This window comes from Astatotilapia calliptera, chromosome 9 (genome assembly GCF_900246225.1).
Source record: "Astatotilapia calliptera chromosome 9, fAstCal1.2, whole genome shotgun sequence".
NCBI lineage: Eukaryota > Metazoa > Chordata > Actinopteri > Cichliformes > Cichlidae > Astatotilapia > Astatotilapia calliptera.
The window spans coordinates 31,323,403-31,346,492 of record NC_039310.1 but is presented as its reverse complement, the minus strand read 5'-3'; the positions used below and the strand labels follow the sequence as shown (position 1 = coordinate 31,346,492).

The 23,090-nt window shown below is 45.0% G+C and overlaps 1 protein-coding gene across 4 annotated transcripts; it reads right to left on the bottom strand.

The window, feature by feature from the left end:
* Window positions 1–916: 916 nt before the first annotated feature.
* LOC113029588 (leucine-rich repeat-containing protein 30-like) lies at window positions 917–22,819 on the bottom strand. 4 transcript variants are annotated; one of them, XM_026180553.1, is made up of 9 exons: window positions 22,710–22,819; window positions 21,939–22,458; window positions 16,397–16,528; window positions 14,377–14,490; window positions 12,399–12,533; window positions 12,119–12,252; window positions 11,980–12,028; window positions 9,880–10,045; window positions 9,187–9,246 (listed from the first exon to the last, which is right to left on the bottom strand). In XM_026180553.1, exons 2-8 carry the CDS (start codon window positions 22,089–22,091, stop codon window positions 9,917–9,919), a joined length of 846 nt encoding a protein of 281 aa, XP_026036338.1. In that variant the 5' UTR covers window positions 22,092–22,458; window positions 22,710–22,819; the 3' UTR covers window positions 9,187–9,246; window positions 9,880–9,916. The 4 variants fall into 4 exon arrangements, with proteins under 4 accessions (XP_026036340.1, XP_026036337.1, XP_026036338.1 ...); XM_026180555.1 differs by lacking the exons at window positions 9,187–9,246; window positions 9,880–10,045 and adding an exon at window positions 917–1,220; XM_026180552.1 differs by lacking the exon at window positions 9,880–10,045 and having other exon boundaries at window positions 8,222–9,246.
* Window positions 22,820–23,090: the final 271 nt, after the last annotated feature.

The following is a 23,090-nucleotide window of genomic DNA, read 5'->3' as shown; positions in this document are numbered from 1 at the left end:
AGCGCCATGCATCGCAAAGACCAAAGTCGCTCATATACTGTTTGATTATATTTGTGGACTGCCAATTACGCTGAGTTCCCGCTGTATTGAGCCTATCCATTTCTTCATTAGTCGAAGGTTGAGGTCGCCTCCAAGAACAAGTGTGCCATCTAAGTGTTCAGAGAGTGCACTGAAAAAAACGTGAAAGAATGAGGGACCATCAACATCTGGACCATATACACTTGCAATACATAGCTTTTTTATCAAGTATAGATAGTTTAATGATTAAGAATCTGCCCTCTGGATCTATAACTGTATCGAGTACCATGAAATTAATATTTTTATGTATTAAAATTGCTACTCCCCTTTGTCTAGAATTATAACAAGCTGAGAACACATTGGGAAACTCAGGTGTTTTAAGTTCATTCGAACCTCTAAGAGGTCTGTGGGTCTCTTGTAAAAGGACAACATCTGCCTGTAGTTTTTTGAGTTGGTTAAATATTTTTAACCTCTTTTCTCTGGAGCCAGCTCCATTTATATTCCATGTAATGAACCTCAGTGCACCCATAGATGTGTGTGTATAACTAGGGATGTACGCTGTGTGTGTCGCTTAGACAGGTGGAAAGAATACATCACTTGTTCATAAATAAAGAGAAGGAGAGAGAGAAAAAAATGTGTGGCGAGATGCTCCCTGAGTCTGACTACGAGTCTGACTAGAGTGACGGTGTAAATTCTGCTATGATATCACACTTAAGATGCGATTTGATACTGGTAAGTTAAACAGATGTTAATGCAAGTTAGTGTGAGTGGATAGGGAAAGGGTGTAGCGGATTCTTATCTGGTGTGAGGTTAATACAGCCACGGAGTGATGTTGGGGTCTCGGTGGAGCTGTCCGTCCACGTACAGCCGGTCCACAGCGATGACAGCGCGGGAGCCCTTCTGGATGAAGCCGCGTCGGATTGGGAAGAGGACCCTGCGTCGCTCCAGGATCTCTTTTGGGAACTAGTTGTTTACGCTGAAGTCCGTTCCTTTTAATTCCCTGCCACGACTTTTCACCTGTTCCTTTTGTTTGAAGTGGCTGAATTTGGCCACAATAGGACGTGGTCTCCCGGTCGCAGCCCGCATGGGGCCGATGCGATGTACCCTATCGAAGGCGATGTTCTTCACCATGTCCTCCGGCAGCTTTAGGTGGGTTTTGATGAAGCTTTTCACCGTGGTCTCCGTGTCTTCTCCAGCGGCTTCTGGAATACCAGAAAATACAAGATCATGCATGCCACAAGCTGGTAGATCAATAGCTGTCTCTTTTATTTATTTATTTTTTCTGTTTAGCTGGGTAACATTGTCTGTGAGACATTTCACCGACTCCCTTAGCGTGGCATTTTCAGCAGCGAGGGTTTCCACCTGCTGCTGGCTGAACTCCAGGGATTCTCACAAGGATTTAAATTCCTGGTGAAGAATTTCCACCAAGGACAGGCTTGCATCAAAACTGGACAATCGCTTGTCGATTTACTCCAGTATGTTGGCAATATCTTTGTCTGCTGGCGATGTTGTGCCGGGGGAATCTGCCGGGCGACATTTTTTCGACGACGGCGTCTCAGATTTGGCCAGGGAAGATGCACTCTGAGCCTTCTTCATTACGAGATCCTGGAAGCACTGATTGATGTCATCTTGGAGAGCCTCTAAACTCTCCCCGCTGTTCTCCAGGGTGTTGGAGATGATTTAGACAAGTATTGTAAGTTATAAGACAATTGATAAGTGTATTTGGTAATACTGAGGCTTAAAGGAATTTGTTCAATTCTAAACTACCATTCGCTTTAATTTTCCGCCAAAATCTCCGGCGTCTGACGTCAGTTACAACATGAGTCGCTTACCTTGTCCGTCACTTACCTCAGGATCTCACTCCCTTCCATTCCTAAATATGTGTGCGACTGAGAGTTTGGAAAAATGTGACTGAAATATGTGAATTGTTTTTCTGTATTTGTTTGTGACTGTATTGTGAAAAGATGGCGCCGGTGAGGTCGGCTGCCGTCACGACTGCTCCGACCACCTTTTCTTTGTTTTTGTTTTTCAAGTTAGTTTTCAGAGTTTTTAAATCGGCAAAATCATCACCATTGGGTACATTAGGTATGACAGTGACACTCTTGTTTCTATTGGTTTACAATGTACTTACAATTCGAAGTTTTTAACTCTGGATCCGAGCTGGCCGAGTGAGATCTTGAGGGAGAACAAAGGACAAGACGCGAAGTGGCGGCCGCGAGGGAAACGAGCCGGCGTCAGGAACAGGCTGAGAACTCGTGCACACCGCACACCTCTGCCTAGCATCCTGCTTGCCGCGTTACAGGACGCACTCGACGACGCAGACTGGGGCATGTTCAGGAACAGCTCCGATGATGACGTCAACGTGTTTACGGAAGCGGTTGTGGGATTCATCGGGAAACTAGCGGATGATACCGTGGAGACAAAGACTATCACAACGTTTCCCAACCAGAAGCCGTGGGTGGATAAAACCATCTGCGACGCTCTGAGAACCCGCACCGCTGCTTACAACACGGGACTCACGACGGGGGACATGGACCCGTACAAAACCGCATCATGGCCCCCCCACACCCTCTAGCAGATCATTACATGAAGGAACCTTTTAAAAAAAAAAAACAAAAAAAAAAAAAGCGCGTCCATGCTCACAGGTGTACACATGGGTGATCACACCCACAAACTACACCCTTTTTGGCTCCTACCTCAAAGCACACTGTGTTCTGTTGATCTTATGTGCTGCACAATAATGTTTAACATTTAGTATTTACTGTCATATTCCCATATATCATTGTGATGTTGTTTATTCTATTACTCTTGTTCTCTTCTGCTTGTTTTCTTTTTTCTTTCTCAGCAGGCGATCCAGGTGATTGATATATGCATTTTTTTTTTCTGCCCGTTCTGATGGTTTTTGTCTTTTGCCCTTCTCCCCTGTCCCTCTTTCCCTCTTTCTTTCTCCCCTTCTTTCCCCCAGTCAAGTCTGTCCCGTATTCAGTAAGTGAAAATAAAATAAACAATAAAAGGTGAATCAAATGGACCATTACGGCAAGGCTGGGATGGTCAGTTTGGTAAAGTAAATCTGTTGGGCATCTTTCTTTGCCTTTAGACAACAATTCTGATGGCAAAAGAGCCAAACGGGACAGGCAAAAAAACAAAACAAAAAACAAAAAAAAAAACAGCGTCATATGATGTGCGGAAGGCGGTGAAAGAGGCGAAGCAGCGCTACGGGAGGAAACTAGAGTCACAACTCCAACAGAGTGACTCTAGGAGCCTGTGGCGGGGACTAAGGACAATAACGGACTATAAAGCACCAACGGCCTAGGCAACCGGGGTGCAACGTAGAAAAACAAAGATAAGGAAAAATAAAACCACGAAGGCCCTCCACCAAAATCCCAAAACGAAGGTGTCTCAAACGAAAATATTAACAAACCCATTCACAACTATTTACAACAGACTATTTATTTACAACAAAAACACCAAACTATTTACAACACGGGGGAGATCGCGACCATGACACACTGAAACACAGGGTTTAAATACATAGAGGGAGCAATCAGGAAAATGGACAACAGGAGGGAAACACAGCTGGGGCAAATTAGAACTGACGAGACAGGGAAACGTAAACTGAAAACACTAAGATAACAACAGACCTTCAAAGTAAAACAGGAAACACATGACAGTCACGCAAAAACAAAACACTGACAACACCGAAACGTAACAGTTCCCCCCACCCAAAAATCAAACATGTAACCCCAAGTGAAATGTTTGATCAAAACCGGATGAAGGCTGGTGGAGGCTGGAGCGGTCCCACGGACCCTCCAGCGAAGACGGATGAAGTCTGGAGCGGTCCCACGGACCCTCCAGCGAAGGCAGACGAAGGCTGGAGCGGTGCCTCGGACCCTCCAGCGAAGACAAACGAAGACTGAAGCGGTGCCTCGGACCCTCCAGCAAAGGCAGACGAAGGCTGGAGCGGTGCCTCGGACCCTCCAGCGAAGGCGGACGAAGGCTGAAGCGGTCCCTCCAACGGACCCTCCAGCGAAGACGGACGAAGGCTGATGAAGGCTGGAGCGGTCCCACTGACCCTCCAGCAGACGACGAAGGCTGGAGCGGTCCCTCGGACCCTCCAGCGAAGACAAACGAAGGCTGACGAAGGCTGGAGCGGTCCCACTGACCCTCCAGCAGACGAAGGCCGGAGCGGTCCCTCGGACTCTCCAGCGAAGGCAGATGAAGGCTGGAGCGGTCCCACGGACCCTCCAGCGAAGGCGGATGAAGTGTGGAGCGGTCCCACGGACCCTCCAGCGAAGACGGATGAAGCCTGGAGCGGCCCCACGGACCCTCCAGCAAAGACAAACGAAGGCTGGAGCGGTCCCTCGGACCCTCCAGCGAAGACAAACGAAGGCTGGAGCGGTCCCTCGGACCCTCCAGCGAAGGCGGATGAAGGCTGGAGCGGTCCCACGGACCCTCCAGCGAAGGCGGATGAAGGCTGGACCGGCCCTCGGACCCTCCAGCGACGGCGGATGGCTGAAGCGGTCCTCGGACCCCTCAGCGACTGGACGAGCCCCCATATGTTACACCCCGGCCTAGGCAACCGGGGTGCAACGTAGAAAAAAACAAAGATAAGGAAAAATAAAACCACGAAGGCCCTCCACCAAAATCCCAAAACGAAGGTGTCTCAAACGAAAATATTAACAAACCCATTCACAACTATTTACAACAGACTATTTATTTACAACAAAAACACCAAACTATTTACAACACGGGGGAGATCGCGACCATGACACACTGAAACACAGGGTTTAAATACATAGAGGGAGCAATCAGGAAAATGGACAACAGGAGGGAAACACAGCTGGGGCAAATTAGAACTGACGAGACAGGGAAACGTAAACTGAAAACACTAAGCAGTGATTTAAGTACTTTAAGACCTGTGTGAAATCATTACAGTATGACTGTGAATCATTACAGTATATATCACAGAATTTAAGGCCTTTATAATCACAGAGCATACAGAGAAAAGTACTAAACTGAATCAATTTCAGCTTTTGTTTCTCATGATGTATATTGCATCAATAATTAAATTTCATTATCTGTATCTTTACCACACATGTGCCACACATCGGACTACAAACACGTACATTACCAACTCCGGAAGACGATCAAAGCAGCCAAACGTGAGTACAGGGACAGGGTGGAGCAACAGTTTGACAACCCTCGGAGTATGTGGCAGGGACTAAACACGATCGCAGACTTTAGAGGGAAAACCAGCACACCGCAGACCACGGCCTCTCTGTGTGAGGATCTAAACGTATTCTACGTTAGATTCGACACAGCGAACACCATGAGACCGGACAGTGTGCGCACCGCGGATGACGTCAGTGCGCACACTGTGTCTGAGGAGGATGTGCGGAAGTGCTTCAGGAAGGTGAACGCACGCAAAGCTACTGGTCCGGACGGGATTCCCGGCCACGTCCTCAAGTCCTCAGGCTCAGCTGGCTGGAGTGTTCACACACATCTTCAACCTTTCCCTCTCTCTGTCTGTAGTCCCAGCCTGCTTCAAAATGGCCACCGTCATCCCTGTACCCAAATCCTCCACCATCTCCTCATTGAACGACTGGCAACCTGGAGCCCTGACCCCCATCGTAAGCAAATGCTTCGAGAAGCTGGTCAGGGACTTCATCTGCTCTGCACTACCCGACTCACTGGGCCCTCTACAGTTTGCATACCGCCACAACAGGTCCACTGATGATGCCATAGCCCTGACACTACATACTGCCCTGTCACACCTGGAGAAGAGAGACACGTATGTGAGAATGCTGTTTGTAGATTACAGCTCAGCATTCAATACCATCGTTCCCTCAAAGCTGGACAGGAAACTGCAGGATCTAGGACTGAGCAGCTCCCTCTGCAGCTGGATCCTTAGCTTCCTGTCTGACTGGTGGTCAGACTGGGCAGCATCACCTCATCCCCCATCACACTGAACACTGGTGCTCCACAGGGATGTGTACTGAGCCCTCTCCTGTACTCACTCTACACCTACGACTAGCCACTAACAACTCCAACATCATTGTGAAGTTTGCGGACGACACTACAGTGGTGGGTCTTATCACCAACGGTGATGAGACAGCTTACAGGGAGGAGGTCAGCGCCCTGACCCACTGGTGTCAAGACAACCATCTCACCCTCAACGTCGCAAAGACAAAGGAGTTGATAGTGGACTTCCGGAGGTGCAGAGAAGTACACACCCCCATCACCATCAACGGCGCTGCTGTGGAGAGAGTGAGCAGCTTCCGGTTCCTTGGTGTACATCTGGCTGAGGATCTTACGTGGTCAGTACACACAAACAAAACAGTGAAGAAGGCGCAGCAGCGCCTCTTCTTTCTCAGGAGACTGAAAAGATTCGGCATGAACCCCCGCATCCTCAGGACCTTCTATCACTGTGCCATTGAGAGCATCCTCACTGGATGCATCACCACCTGGTATGGCAACAGCACCGCCTACAACCGCAAAGCTCTCCAGCGAGTAGTGCAGTGCTCTGAACGGATAATTGGAGGTGAGCTTCCCTCCCTCCAAGACATCTACAGGAAGCGGTGCCTGAGGAAAGCGGGGAGGATCATCAAGGACTCCAGTCACCCCAGCCATAAACTGTTCAGACTGCTTCCATCAGGAAGGAGGTTCTGCAGCATCCGGTCCCGTACCAGCAGACTGAGAGACAGCTTCTTCCACCAGGCCATCAGACTGCTGAACACGTCATAGACACCTCAGCTTCACTACTGGAACTTCAACATTATGCATTCCATACTGTACAGTAATGCCACTGTTTTGCACATGTCTCACTCTGTATATTTTATTTTATTTATTGTTGACTCTATTTAATTTGTAAAATATGTGTATACACACACACACACGTAGAAAAACATTTAGTATACACATCCAGAAATTTTTTTTTGCATATACTATTATATATTGTACATATATTTATTAGTTTCAGATTTAGCCATTCGTATATTTTGCCTGTTAATGTTATTGTATTTTGCACAACTCTGTTGCTTGTGAAGCTCGCACACAAGAATTTCACTCGCATGTGCTGTACCAATGTACCTGCACATGTGATGTGACAATAAAAGTGATTTGAGATACTGTAGGTTCAGTGAATGCTTACATTTCACTGATTAGAATATACTGGACATTCAAAGCTAAGATTCAGCGCACTGTGTTTAGAGGCTGGGATTGGATGAACTCATCATATATACAACCTTTGATCATCATTTATGTCCAGTTGAGAATTAATCTGTGCACTCACATATTAAATGAACTGAAATCAGTAGTGTGATCTCCAGTCTTGATATATTGAATGAGAGAACTGACAGCTGTTATTTTAATCAGCCTGTCTCAGTTGTTTTAACTCTTAAGTATCACAAAATAATGTGGTAACATCTGGACTGACGAGTTTACTGTCAGCATTTTAATCCTAGTTTAAAGGCTGTAGGCTGCAGCCGTTGCTCTAACACTGTATGAATGTAACAGGGCTCAGTGCTGGTTCTAATAGTCTGACCTGCTTCCAGCTTTATTTGTGAAGAGCACAGCAGCTTACAAAACACGTAGCTAGCTCGTACAGCTGCGACGTAAAATTTTCATAAGCTAAGATGACCTTAAAATAACGGGGCTACATGCGGTGATGCTAGCGTTAGCCATGTTAGCACGTTACCTTCACAGGTGGTCAGACTGCCTAAACAGGCACTCAGTCAGAGGTTGGGCTCTCTGTTTCGCTGCAGGGTCCCTTCATCCTTCACATATCCGTGTCGAGCCGAATGTAAATCCCGAGGCTGAACGGCCTTTGTACAAGCACACAGGATTCTCAGCAGGGCAAAGCTATGAGCTAGAAAAATCCAGGCTGGCAGGCAGCCAACATCTGTCCAACCAATCAGAGAGTTCCTTACATCCCACAGTGTGGCTAATTTGAATAGCAGCAGGATTTTTAAAATGAAGTTGTTAATCCAACTGCTAATCCACATGTTAATCCCTGAGCGAACAGGGAAATGGATTTTGAAATGCAGTTTATTAAAGTGCAATTCGAAAAAGATTTTTGAAATTAAGTTTATCAAAGTGGAATTTGAAAATGTTTTTGAAATGAAGACTTAAAAAGCATTTTAAAAATCAGTTTATTAAATTGGAATTCAAAAATGAATTTACAAATGCAGATTTTGTTCTACAATTCATTATTTAAGCACAGAATTCTTTATTTCGATGCGCGCGGCTCTTGTGGTCCTCCATAGTAGAAATGTGAGATAACAAGAAACTAAAACAATCTTCTACTTTGTTTTTCTGAACTTGTAGAAATGTCACATGCATATGTGGTTATGCAGGTATAGATTTACTTAAATATAACCAGTCCATATATTGGTCAACTGTGACAGTTGAACTCTATCTCACTGAGTAAGGAGACTAGTTAGAACCTGAGCAGAGGGTTAACATATGATGTCAGTATTATCTAAAGGTCTTTGGAAGAGCTATAAAAGGGGTAAATGCAGTGCCAAGTTCTGCATAATCAATACAGTTAAAAGAAATATCCAGTTCAATAAATTCAGATGAGCAGAAATATGACAGGAAGTGTCAGTGAATGAGTCCTAAGCACAGGGATAAGAACCACTAGCTGATCGTATTCATCTGGATCTTGTTTGATGATGTAAGATCAGAACATGAGGACTGACTGGGCTGAGCCTGTTTCCTGGGGAAACTGGTCGGAGGGTTAATAGGTGCTGGACCATACTGTCCAGTCCACTTATCAGTGCTGGCAGTCATGTGTGATCCTCTTCAGGGATTCAAAGTTACTTCTCTTTAAGAAAAATTTTACTAGTCTACATACATCCATTTGGACACATGCTCAGTCATCTCAGTCACCTGCCCCTGTTCCAAGCCCACAGGTTGTTTAAGAACAACAAAAGCCCCGCCTCGCACAAATCACTGGGGTGGCTATAAGTCCATTCTGCAGCTCTAATGTAGTTTAAAAACTCCTGCTCCCTATTCAACACTTTAAGTAGTTAAAATGTATTGAAAAAGTTCTAAATCCATTTCTTATGTTGTTACAAGCTACCCTGCTCTCAGGTAGTTAAAAAGTGCACCGAGCCCGCCCTCCAGCACCTCCTTCACTGGTTTTAGCAGCGGGTTGTGGACAATGTGAAGTCCTTTATCCAGAGGATGGCAAGCAAGCTTCTCCAGCCGGGACAGCTGGTGCATCTCCTGAAAGTAACCATTGTGTTTATCACCAATAAAGTCATCACTATTATCATTATCATCATCAGTATCATCGAAGTCATCACCATGCTTCCAGCACCACTATCACCATTATTAGTAATATTATCACAGAATTGTGAAAGAGACTGAAGGTTATGGAGAGACAGATAGACATACATCTTATGCTTCATTATACCTAACCCTTTACATGGTGTTAGGGTCCAGGTTTAATATTGGAAAGAAATAGCTGCGCAGTGTTAGCAGTGCCATGAATACGTCCATTTAAAAATCTGCATCTTGCATTTATTCAGGTTACCTTTGTCTAATATTAACATTTGTTTAAATAAACACGTCAGTGTGTCCTTAAAAAGGTGGGGAAATAAAGAACGGAGCAAATACGTTTTTCATGGCATTGAACTTGAAATACATGTGAGAATTAAGCGTTAGCGTGAGAAATGCTGTTGTGTGAATGCGGATATGTATACAGACTAGAGATGGCATGATACCACTTTTTTATGTCCGATACCGATATCATAAATTTGGATATCTTCCGATACTGATATGAATCCAATATAGTGTTTTTTTTAATCAATAAAACTGTTTTTTTAATATCTTGCTGCATTTTGTATAAGTTCATACTTGTTAGGGGTTGCTGAGTGGATGTGGAGAGGAGGACTCAAATGCAGGAGTCACGGTGAAGATGCAGGGTGTTTATTGTGAGGGAGGAATGACGAAAACAGGAGATGGCTGGCTGGCTGGCTGGCTGGCTGGCTGGCTGGCTGGCTGAACGGCTGACTGATCTGGACTTGGAAGGCAAACAAGGTGCATAGACAGCAGTGACAACATTAATGACACAACGCCGACCCGGAGAGAACTGAGGACTTAAATACACTGGCTGAACAATGACTGATAGGTGACAGGTGAGTGAGCAGCTGAACACAACTGAACTAACGATGCATGGAATAAGAACTAGAACATAATGCACACAGAGTAACGTAACACAAAACAGGAAGTGGAACGTACAGAGGATAAACAGTGGGCATGAACTGAAAATACTGGGTCAACGACCCAGAAACCCTGACAATACTCAAGTTTAAAAAACAAAACACTAAAGCCATTCTGTTATACCTGTATGCAAAAAATACACTGCACCCAAAATATTTCATAGTCCAGCAACACTGATCAACTCAATAAACTTAAACCTGCACCATCCTCCCTATTCTGGTATTTTAAAGAGTACTTAGCAGAAATATTAAACAACCTAACTAATAGGGTTGCAAACTCCTAGCAAAAAAATATAGGGAACTACCCCCCACCCTCAGCCTCGTGATGCTTAATTGATGTAATCAACTTTAATTTAATGCACGCGTAAAAAAAAAAATGCACAGAAATCAATTATTTTTCTACAATAATTAAATAGATTCAACATCTTTCTTCAACAGAATTGCAGACTGCACAGATGGTACCTTCCCAAAGGAAAAAGTACTATAGCTTAATAGGGTATATTAGACTTAACAGTTACTATATACAGTAATGGACTTCTATTCATTTTACATCAGATTAAAACTTTGGGTGTAAGAGTCAGATAATTATTTAATAAAAGCTAGACATTTTAAATGAGAATAAGAAAGGAAAGTATGTCTTTGTGCCCCCCTTTCCCTGTTAATGCCCTACCTATCCATCTGGCTAAACCTTGCTAGACCCGCCCCTGCACAGTTACCAGCTGTCATCTACGTAGAAAAAGATCCTGGTGGAGAAAGTAATATTAAATAAATTCTATCAACAGCTTATCAAGCTTAAACGTGCTGCTGTTGTTCAAATGCTGGTTTCCTCTTTCTGGTGCAAAGTGGGCCAAAAACAAAGAAGAGAGACGGACTCGACAGAAAAGCCGATCAGCTGATCATTGATCAGTTTCATGATTGAAGTAGCAGCAGGAGAGCGAGAGAGAATGAGAGGCAGTCGCTCCATATATCGGTTGATAAGCTTAAGGTGGGAATGCTTTACATGTTTGTTTACATGTTTGGTAGCGAGACTCCAAATACTCAACCAGACCACTGACAGGTCTCACACGCCACAGCTGCTCTATCACGTTACGCATACTGCTCCGACGTGCTATGGTTATGAGCTGAGTTACGGCATGTCGCAAGTTTTGTGAGGTGCTTTTTTGATATTTAATGGTTCAGATTACATTTTTTGTTTCTCTCCAATATCCGATCCAGTAATTTAGGTCAGTATCGGACCGATACCAATACGTAATATCGGACGGATACCGATGTAATATCGGATCGGCCCATCTCTAATAGAGACACGCTTGAAAGCTTTTGCTGTTGAAGTAGAGTGGACCAAAAAGTTGACACAACATGCAGAGAGTCTTTTTCCTTTTTCTGAGAAAGACTGCCTGTGAGCTCACCTTTCACGTAGCCATGCTTCATACAGTTCTAGGGTAATGCGCACAGGGCAGGGTGAAATAAACTAGAGTTAGAATAAATTAATGGTGAAAGTGTTGAACTAATTTTCATTGATAATTTCTGTTAGCATCTGTTAGCAGGTTTAAAGACAGGCAGGCTGATCACAAAGCTTTAATGTGAAGCCTGGATTGGAGCCCCGTACTGGAGATGCCAGGGCACCAGTTGTCATCAATATCATAATCACCATCATCTCTGAAGATATCGATGACCATTACTATCAAAATGATTAGTGTCATCATCATCATCATCCTTCACCAGTGGAGCTGTTTACCTGTGGAACATCCTTGATGTCGTTAAAGTCGAGATTCAGTAACTCCAACCTGAAATCAAATCAAATACAAATGTGATACACACACGCCACTCCAGTGGGGCGGAGTTACGTGGATTTGGTTACCTGGTGATGTGGTTACCTGGTGAGGCAGCAGAGGGCCTTGGGCAATGAGTGGATGCTGTTTCCCTCCACAATGAGAATTCTGAGCTCCACCAGAGCCTGAATGTTCTCTGCCAGGTTCTCTAGACGGTTAAAGGCCAAGTGAAGGAACACCTGGGGATTTTAAACATATTAGCTAATCCTCTCTGAATCTTCTACAGGTAGTTGTACTGAATAACCAGACTACTTATTCCAGAGTTTAGCACACGTAAACATACACAGTATTTCGAATTTGTGATATTAGCCCCACATGAACATACCAGAGCCTTCATGTTGTAGACACAGCCCGGGATGTGAGTGATGAGGTTGTGACTGAGGTTGAGCTTCCTCAATTGGGTCAGATTAGAGAGAGAAGCCGGCAGCGATGACAGCTGGTTGTTGGCTAAACTCAGCACCTAGAACAGGTGGTTTAGATAACCACATATATTACTCCTGTTTTCCACTGCAAATCCAGTAAACCTCAGAATAAGTGGATCAAAAATACCGTTGTCTTATTTTTAGGTGTATCCAAAATCTTGTGTTGCACTGTTTAGCTCCAAACCAAAAGCAAAGCAAACTTTGTGCTATTTTAAGGGAAAAGACTTGCTGGAAAATATAGTGTATAGTGTATGATAGTTAAGGACCTTTAACTGACAATCATCTGTTCTGTTGTTTCCTAAAGGTCTCTTTATTCTTTTGTATTCAGTGGCATTGTTTCTGTTTATGCCATGGTTTCGGACATATTGGGTTTGTTTTGTTTTTAATTTCCTTTCTTCCTTATTAAGGACGAAACCATCTAGGTCAGGAGGAGTTCAGGACCAGCAGGATGGTAAGCATGCAGGAGCAGAGTGGCATGGACAAAATGAGAAAGAGCAAGAAGCTGAGATGATAGCTGGCACTTCAGCACATTCATTTCATGTGCCAAGCTGCATATGATGTGCTACCCAGTCCAGCAAATCTGCACATCTGTGACAAGAGTGAGCACCAACATGTCTTCTATGCCCAAAGGAGAATATCCTAAAAAGCCTTTTAGGAGGGCCACTGCCTCCGGCCAATGCCAGGACCAGTTGCTGAAGTGTGTGGTAAATGCATTTTCAGTGCAGATCTGCAGCCAAAGGAAAATCTCCTTTGTTAGGGCTGGAGAGAAGCCTCAGTTAAACTCTTGACCATAGGGGATGAACTCCAGTCCTCGAGAGCCAGTATCCTGAAACTTTTCCACGTGTCCCTGCTGCAACGCACCTCAATAAAATTGGTAGGTCATTAGCAAGACCCTAGCAAGACACTATAGACCTCTCTAAAGTACCAAGAACATGTAAATCAGTGCCAGTGGAGCAGCTTGAGAACAAACAAAGTGGTAGGCCATCACTTCTGCCACTGAAGCCGCAGAAAGAGCCTGCAGGTAGATTTGGATCAAAAGGATGGGTCCTCACTTCATGACCTCAGGAAACATCACTGATGATGTGTCCCCTGTGTATGCATCTACAAACCGCTTCTCCGTCATTTTGGATGTGTGACAATCCAGGATCAAGTGAATGAGACCCAAGTCACACAGACCTAGAAACTATTCTATGGCAATCATCTGTTGTGAGGGAAAATGAGTATTCCCCACATGTTTGGCAAAAATATCTGCATAATACCCACAATTTAAATGGAAATGAGAGACTTGTCCGCAAATACTGTCCAGGTATTCTTCAACCAATCGTGGAACAGACACAAAATGGAAAATAGGGTCCCCTTCTAAGTAAAAGTTACCCCTTTTTTAAATATAGTGGCTGCAGTTCTGACAAACAACTTTTATTTTGAAGGCAAACGTTCCCCATTTCTGGTTGAAAATTATGCACTACTGAGTATTTGCAGGCAACAAAGAAAACTACAGACAACTGTAGCAACCAGAGCAAAACATGAGGAGCTTTTTGTATCAGCCACACTATAAATGTGGCCAACCTTTCCTCCAGTTGCTGAACAGAAACCACACCCCACAAACACCAGCTGAACCCAAACTATTTAGTGCATCTTAGTGCATAAAGTGCATCAAGTGACGAAACGTTTCTCCCACTGAAAACGCTTCGTCCAGATGAACAGAATCAACTTTTGGAGATTTATTTACCTGGATGAATGAGCATGCATGAAAACGTCAAGCATATTTACCTGCTAAAATAAAACCTGCACAACATTTTAAAGAGCTGTTTTCAGGAGCAGTGATCACAGTAGCAATGTCAGTAGCACTAAAGTGAGAAGCTGAAGAATTTTCAGCAGTACCTCCAGCTGTGTGCAGGCGCCCAGCTCTTCAGGAACCTCTTTAAGTCTGTTTCTGTAGGCAAATAAAACTCGGAGTTTCCTCAGCTGACCGATCTCTGGTGGCAAATTGCTCAGCTGCACACACACAACACACAAATAACACCAGGAACAAGCATCTTACCATAAATATAAGGAAACAGATATAAGAGAAGCCATTCCAGGAAATAAAGTGAAAGATGTTAGAATTAAACTCTTCACAAAGTGCCCTGAAATCCAGATTGAAATATAGAATAATTATAGACACAGGGTGTCACGGTTCTGGGTCAGTTTGACCCAGTATTTTGAGTTGTTATGTTTTGGTGTGTTTTTGCATTTTGGATTCTTTTCTTATTATGATGATAATGATGATTATGACTCTATGTTTCAGTTATTCTTGTTTAGGGATTAGTCCGTAGGTTTTGTGTTCTCATGCTTATTGCAGGTTTAGTTCAGTGTCTAGTCTGTCTCTCAGTGTCGTGTCTGCGTCTTTGTTTAGTGGTGTCTTGTTTCCTGTTTTACTCTGAAGGTTCATGTTCCTGTCTTATGTCAGTGTTTCTAGCTTTGTTCCCCCTGTCTCATTAGGTCTTATTCCTCCCAGCTGTGTTCCCCTTCTGTCTCTAATTCCTTGATGACTTCCTCAGTGTTTTTAAGCCCAGTGTGTCTTCGTGTCAGTGTCGTGTTGTCTGTTAACATTCCTGTCATTCTAGCTACATGTCATGAGTCATAGTTTTTCAGTCTCTGTTCTGGTCATGTTCATAGTAATCTGCTCCTGTCATGTTCTCATAGCCTTTCATGTACCAGTCCAGAAGACTGTCTTTTGCTTTTTCATGTCATGTGCGTACCTCTTAGTTACAGTCCAAGTCAGTCTTAGTTTTTCTTAGTCTTTAGTTGTTTCCCAGTTTAGGCCCTTTGTTTAGGTCATTGCCATAGTTTATGTTTGGTTCTTTTTGCTTTACTGTTTACCGGCCCTAATAAAGGCTCACTTTAAGTTCAGTAAACGTTTTGCCTCCTTCGTCTGTGTCCGCACCTGGGTCCTCCAAACACCCTCCTCACGGTCTGCCCTCGCAGACCGTGACACAGGGAAAATAAAACTCTGAATAAGAGACTTTATCAAGTGTTGAGGGCTGAAAATTTCCTGTTTACAAAACATTTCACAAACAGGTTTAGCTCACAGGTTAAGCAAGGCTAACAGCATATGACAGAAACAGCCTGCCATGCATGCTGGCACTACTCAGGGCTCATTATGCTGCTGAAGGTTGAAGGAGGGTGGAGGCAGAAACTGGATCCTGGTAGATTTCAGTGGGGATTAGAACTTTTATTTATCCAGGACACTGAGCAGCTGCACAGGAGGAGGAGGCAGAAGGAGGGATTGAAGGAGGTCAGTACCTCACTCATAGGTACATTACATGACTTTTACTTTAAATTAAACACATGAACATCAATATGCTCTCACTGGTGAGCTCGTGAAAACACCTGGATAACACCTCCTATTACTGAATAAAAGACTTGGATGTTTATCAGGCTTCAGCAAGAGACTCTCATGGTCCATCATGGGAAATGTAGGATCTAGTGTTTGTGGAATAGTATGTCTGTCCTCTCCCCTGCAACACCTGTTCTCTAATAAGATGATATAATTTCATGGAAGAGCTGTTTTTAAAATCACCGCATTAAACGGTTTAACAGGGTTCATGAGTGTTTCCTTAGTTTTTTTGTACAATAAAGGGTTACTGTTGATCAACATGAGGGATAAATATCTATGTGTGTGTCGTGTTACATGAGTGTTTTCTTGTGTAACTTTGTATTTGCTTTCATTTCCATCCTCATATGTTCTACCATAAAATAAACATCTGGTTTATAAAAATTTTAGCATCAAACGTTTGAATTATTCTGTAACCATGTGGGAGTCAGTCTTTGAATGAATCCTGACAAACTCCTGCGATGTCATATGTTAAAACTAAAATGGTTCAGTGGAGGAGGAATGTCAGGTATCAGGTGTGTTTACCTGGTTACCCCACAGATTGAGGACCACCAGGTTAGACAGCAGAGCCAGCTGAGAAGGAAGAACAGTCAGGCTGTTGAGAGACAAATTCAGCTTGTCCAACTCCAACAACTCCCACAGTTCATCTGGAACCTCCTGTAGAGTGAAACAGAAAAGGAAGCTGCTGCTTTCCACTCAGAATTCACCACACAGCTGGAAAAGTTCTCACAGCACTGTTCTTTAGTGTACATATTTAATTTTTTTACATCACAAAAGACAGAAAATGCAGCTGACATGTGGAAAGCCTGATGTTTGAATGCTCCTAAATGTTGCTCGATAAAACAGCTTAATCATTTAAAATAATAATTAATATTTCAACCAGTTACCAATAATATGGCCTAAATGTGTCACGGCCAGGCGGATCAGCTGCACGCTGATCAGCCCTCTGATCAGTCCTGGGTGAGAGAGCGCCTTTTCGTTGTTGTTGTTGCTGTGCTAAGCTAACAGGCAGAATGCTACAAGCATAGCTCTAAAGAATTTTATGGATTTTATGGATTTTATGGAATTTTATGAATTTCATGGGCAGTGTAGTCCGTGTTGCAGGGAGAATGGACTGCCATACACGTTATGGGTCTGTGAGCGCGAGGAGGGAGAAAAAGGGGAGTGGAAAAGTACGAGCTGTCACCGAGCAAAAACGGGAGCTGGAAGCATGTAAATATAATAATAACCACTGCAGCCAAGAAGAGTGCCTGACGAGCCCAGTTGTAAGTAAGCTATTAAGACTCGACTGTACACCGTGTTCGTGTTTTCCTCCGAAAACAATAAGTTCCGTTGGAGCAGCCTTTCAACGCCTCTCTCTGTCTCTCGCGAGAAAAGTTGACCCAGACAACAAAGTAAAGCTATTTTTCGGCTACGAGCCGACAGGGACCCCGCCGTATTAGTCAGAGGTCCCTTTACTACAGTTCGGAGCCGCGGACCTTCAGTAATAGTAATAAATCACACAGCAATAGTACATTCACGTTGTTGTAAAAAGCATGATAATATATCAAGTAATCCAAAGTATTCAGAATACGTTACTGTCATTGAGTAACGTAACGGAATACGTTACAGAATACATTTTGGGGCATGTATTCTGTAATGGAATACATTTTAAAAGTAACCTTCCCAACACTGCCGATCTGTCGCCGACCACAAACGCCATGTCAGGCAAGTCCTTCAGCGTCTCCTCGAAAATCGTCTCTTTGTTAAAGGGGAGAAGTGTGAGTTTCATGTCTCAACTGTTTCCTTCCTGGGCCATGTCATCGATCGGGGTAACCTCAAGACTGATCCCGCAAAGGTTCAAGCCGTTGTCGCCTGGCCAACCCCTTCCAACCGTAGACAGCTTCAAAGCTTTCTGGGGTTCGCGAACATGTATCGGCGCTTCATTCGCAACTACAGTAAACTGGCCCTGCCTCTGACCCGTCTTACTTCTCCCAAGGTTCCCTTCTGCTGGGATGAGCTGGCTCAACGAGCATTTGCCCATCTGAAGGACCACTTTGCCTCGGCGCCCATTCTCGTCCAACCCGATCTCGACCGGCAGTTCATTGTGGAGGTGGACGCCTCGGACGCTGGAGTGGGGGCGGTGCTTTCCCAGCAGCAAGGAGGTAAGCTGCATCCCTGTGCCTACTTTTCACGCCGTCTCACCTCTGCAGAGAGCAACTATGATGTGGGAGATTGAGAGCTACTAGCCATCAAGCTAGCCCTGGAGGAGTGGCGCCATTGGCTAGAGGGCGCTGCCCAGCCATTTGTGGTCTGGACCGATCACAAGAACCTGGAGTACATTCAATCGGCAAAACGCCTCAACGCCACGCAAGCCAGGTGGGCCCTGTTTTTTACTAGATTCCAGTTTACAATCACTTACAGACCCGGTTCCCGTAATGTCAAGCCAGACGCCCTCTCACGCCAATTCGTCGCCTCCGAAGACGCAACTCGGGACTCTCCCATTCTACCGCCCACCTGTGTAATCGGGGCCCTGACCTGGGAGATCGAGTCGGCTATTCGAGAGGCTCAGCAGACAGAACCAGACCCTGGAACGGGACCGCCAGGGTTGCTCTTCGTCCCCTCCTCAGTAAGGTCACGAGTGTTACATTGGGCTCATACTGCCAGATTCACCTGCCACCCGGGGGACCACCGTACTATTACCTTCCTCCAACATTTCGCCTGGTGGCCTTCCCTTGCCAAAGACGTCCGCGAGTATATTTCCGCATGCTCGACCTGCGCTCAAAACAAGAGCGTCCATCAACCACCCTCTGGCCTCCTTCACCCTCTGCTGACTCCGAGTCGCCCTTGGTCGCACATCGCTGTTGACTTTATCACTGGTCTGCCCGTCTCGTCAGGTAACTCTGTTATTCTCACCATTGTGGACCGCTTCTCCAAAGCTGCTCATTTTGTCGCCCTCCCTAAGCTCCCCACTGCTCTAGAGACCGCCCGGCTGCTAGCTGACCACGTGTTTCGCCTCCATGGAATCCCCACGGACATTGTGTCAGACAGAGGACCGCAGTTCACGTCACGTGTCTGGAAGGAGTTCTGCAGTGCCCTCGGAGCTCAGGTCAGTCTCTCCTCTGGTTTCCACCCACAGACAAATGGCCAAACGGAGCGTGCTAACCAGGCGCTCGAAGCAGCTCTCCGGTGCCTGGTCTCCACTAACCAGTCAACTTGGAGCGAGCAACTGTCATGGATTGAGTATGCTCATAACAGCCTTACCTCCTCTGCCACCAGTGTGTCCCCTTTCGAGGCGTCCTTGGGCTATCAACCGCCACTCTTCCCAGCCGTCGAGGGTGAGCACTTTGTTCCCTCTGTCCAACAGCATCTTCGGAGGTGTCGGCGCGCCTGGAGAGCGACTCGGGCCTCCCTTCTCCGCACGGTGGAACGCAATAAGCGCCTGGCGGATCGCCACCGGACCCCTGCTCCCACCTACACACCTGGACAAAAGGTTTGGCTGTCTACCAGATTCATCCCACTCAGGTCTGAATCCAAGAAACTGTCTCCCACTTTCATCGGTCCCTTTGAAGTCGACTCTGTGATTGACCCTGTCTCTGTCCGCCTTAAACTGCCCCGGAATATGAAGATCCATAACGCCTTCCACGTGTCGCAGGTGAAGCCGTGTCTCTCTAGTCCTCTGTGCCCTCCTTCCGGATCCCCTCCACCCGCCCGGGTCATTGATGGCCACCCGGCTTTCACCGTTTCGAGGATCATGGATGTCCGGCGCCGGGGGCGCGGTCTGCAGTATCTCGTGGATTGGGAGGGCTATGGGATGGAGGAGCGTTCTTGGATCCCGCGGGCGGCCCTCTTGGATCGGGGTATGGTGCGGGCGTTCCATGCGGCTCACCCTGACAAGCCTGGGGGTCGCCGGGAGGCTCCCGTCGGGGGGGGGGGGGGTACTGTCACGGCCAGGCGAATCAGCTGCACGCTGATCAGCCCTCTCTGTTTCTCTCCCTCTCTTCCTCTTCTCTCTCGCCGGGGCGGAACTCACTGTGGGTTCACGCCCTCGGGAGATGAGACACCTGGGTCTCATTAAGGGGAGCAGCATTTAAGCCAGGAGGTGACTGCTGTTCGTCGCTGGATCGATGTCTACCACGCGTTAGTGAAGTCAAGCTACAGCAAGTTTAGTTAAGAGTGTTTCCCTCTGTGCGTCGTTCTTAACCCTGTCTCCCTGTCCACAGAGCTTCCTGGATTTTTCCCCCGTGTGATTCCCGTGTGGCAGTGTCGGAGTGTGAGCCTGTGATCGTGTGAGTGGATATTCTGAAGAACGCGTCCTTTCCCTTGGACTTCCCTGGAGACCCCTTCTCCCCCCACTCCGCTGTATATAACAATATAACACCCCCCCCCCCCCCCCCCCCCCCCCCGCACATTCTTGCATATACACCTGGTGACTTGTAAATAAACCCTTCTTGTGAGCATCAGAACCGGAGTCCTGCGCTTGAGTCCTCCTCCATACCGTAACAAAATGTCCTCTCCTGTTGAAGCCAGCTCATATTTTCATTGTTTTAAAGTCATCAGTATTTATTAACACGAGCCCAAAACATACTGTGCTGTACTGTGTGAGGAGAAAATGCCCATCGTTTCATCACATGGTGTGATTACTGTGTGAAAAGTCACTGATAAATGTCACGCTGGCACTGATCTAATGCTTGTTCACAAATGTGCCAGTGTTCATTTTGACAGATGAAGAAGTTAAAAAGAAGTTAAATATTTAAACTTGGGTCAGTGTCTTATGAAACAAATCTACAGTTAAAATATGTTTACACACTGCCAGTCAAAAGTTTTAGAACAGCCGAACTTTTGTCCAGTTCAAGTCATTCAATCCAATGAAAAGCTGAAATTGTACAAAGGTAAGTGGTGAACTCTCAGAGGTTAAACAAAGGTAAGATTACCCAAAACTGAAAAATAACGTGCATTTCAGAATTATCCAAAAAAAGGCCTTTTTCAGGGAACACAACATGGGTTAACAGTTTAAAGCTGTTCTGCAGTAATGGAGGTTGATCAGGCGATGAAAGCTGGTGCTACTAACTCCTACAGGTGGTTCTGGATTACTTACAGCCCCCTCTGTCTGCATAAAAGCAGTGTTGGACCACACTGTGGTACCATACCCTCATCTCTCTGCTGTTTGTGCTAATGGAAGCTCAAGGTGGAGGCGACCGTTGGTTGAAGACTGAATGGGGATGGCTATATATTGGGACCACCCTGACGCTTGCTACCTTTAATAAAATATTTGATTGTTGTAAAACCACAAACCCTTGGCAGCGTTGATCTTTCCTTGGGAGCAGGGAGTGGGGCCGTTATTCGTTTTGAGGGGTTTTTTTGGTTGCCTCTGGGTTCCCCCCAGGTGGGGGTGTAACAAGTTCATGATTTCTTTTTTAACTGCAACTGCTTGTTTGTACTATGCTTTCATTTCAGAGTGCAAAGAGATATTAAAATGTATAATTTCTAATAAAAAAAAAACTTCTAAACCTTTTGACCTGAGTGTATATAACAGGGATCTCATCACGTGTTGCGCAGTATTCAAAACTATAGTTAGTGGGTGAGGTTTCAATTGGTTCTGTGTTACCAGTGGTATTCAGTTCAATTCAATTCAGTTTTATTTATATAGTGCCAAATCACAGCAAAAGTTACCTCAAGGCGCTTCATATTTGAAACTAAAATCTCTGCAGTGATTCAAAGAAAACAATCCTAAGTGGATTTGCACTTGCTCATAGGCAGCAAGAGTTGGAAAGCAAACAAAGGAGTTTAAATAAGTGAAGATTGATTAAGGCTGGCATGAGGAACCAGATGCTGTCATATCTGATCAGATCATATCTGAATAATTGACTGCGTTCCCAGAAGGATGAAAGAGGTGTTGATCACAGTGCAGGCTGATGATGGAGCTTCAACCTGCATCTGAGATAACACTTGGATCTTGGATCTCATAGGGCTAAACTCTGAATGTACAAGTGTAGACACCAGGATGTGTGCTTGTACATTATTAATTGAAACCACAGAGATGGCAGCAGTGGCCATTTGTACCTAAAAGCAGGTGTTGCTGTCATACCTTCAGACCTCGGCGAGCCAGGCTCAGAACATTGTATCCAAACTGTTTGACGGTGAATCTTCGTATTCTGTCTGCTGATGTCAAACTGTCTTCCCTCCCTTCGCTCCTCCTCTTCTCCTCCTTCATCTCTTCTGTACACACTATTCCTCCCATATCCCACGTTCCTTGTTCACAGAGTTCAGAGAACACAGCTGATTAGTTTTCAAAAACTCAACCAGCTGTGTGGTGATGAAACCACATGTTTCTCTGCTGTGGGACAGATATTACATGTGATTGTGTTCAGAGGCCAGAATCTCTTGTCTAGGTGTTGTTCTAATGTTTCAAATTAATTTCTACAATACAGATGTTGTGATGTGATGTTCAGGTATCTTTTTTTCCTAACAGGCCTCAGATCAACAGATGTGATCAAGGTTGAAGACAGCTGTTTTTCCAGTGTCTGTCCAGATGTTTTTCTGCTGTTCAGAAGTTTCTTAAATGTCCACTCTCGTCTCTGGGACCAGTCAGTTGCATTTCTTGCCTCCTGTAGGTTAGAAACAGATTTAAAATCCACACACAGTGGGCAAGATCGCATTGCACGTGTCACCAATTTTCTAAGTAAATATATTTCTGAAGGTGCTGCTGACATGAAATTATCACCTGATGTTGGTAACAACCCATCCAATCCTCACATGCAAAGAAATCAAACCACAGATGTCCATAGATTATGTGTAATAATGAGAAATGACACAATACTTGAAGAAAAAACCCATTACAGACACTTTGATATCCTACCTCACATCTGGACATGTTTCAGCAACGCAGAGCAGAAGGATCAATGCCTATTGGCAAAATCATGGCATAAACAAGCGGCTGTTTATCTGGCACTGACAGAGAGACGGACATCAAGCTTGAGAAAAGGAAGGAAGTCTATTTAAGGAAGAATGCGCACACACACACAGCTGCTCCTGTCAGTCTGCTGCACACTCTCTGACACCAAACTCCATAATCAGGTCATTTCCAAAACAACCATGTGAAACTAAATGCAAAGAGTCTAGTTCCACCTACATGTAACAGCTGAATGTGATTGCATTCCTACAAATGAGTTAAATGTTAATTTATTGTTAACAAAAGTAAGAGAGTCCTCTACCTTGTCTCTACATCACCTCTGTCCTC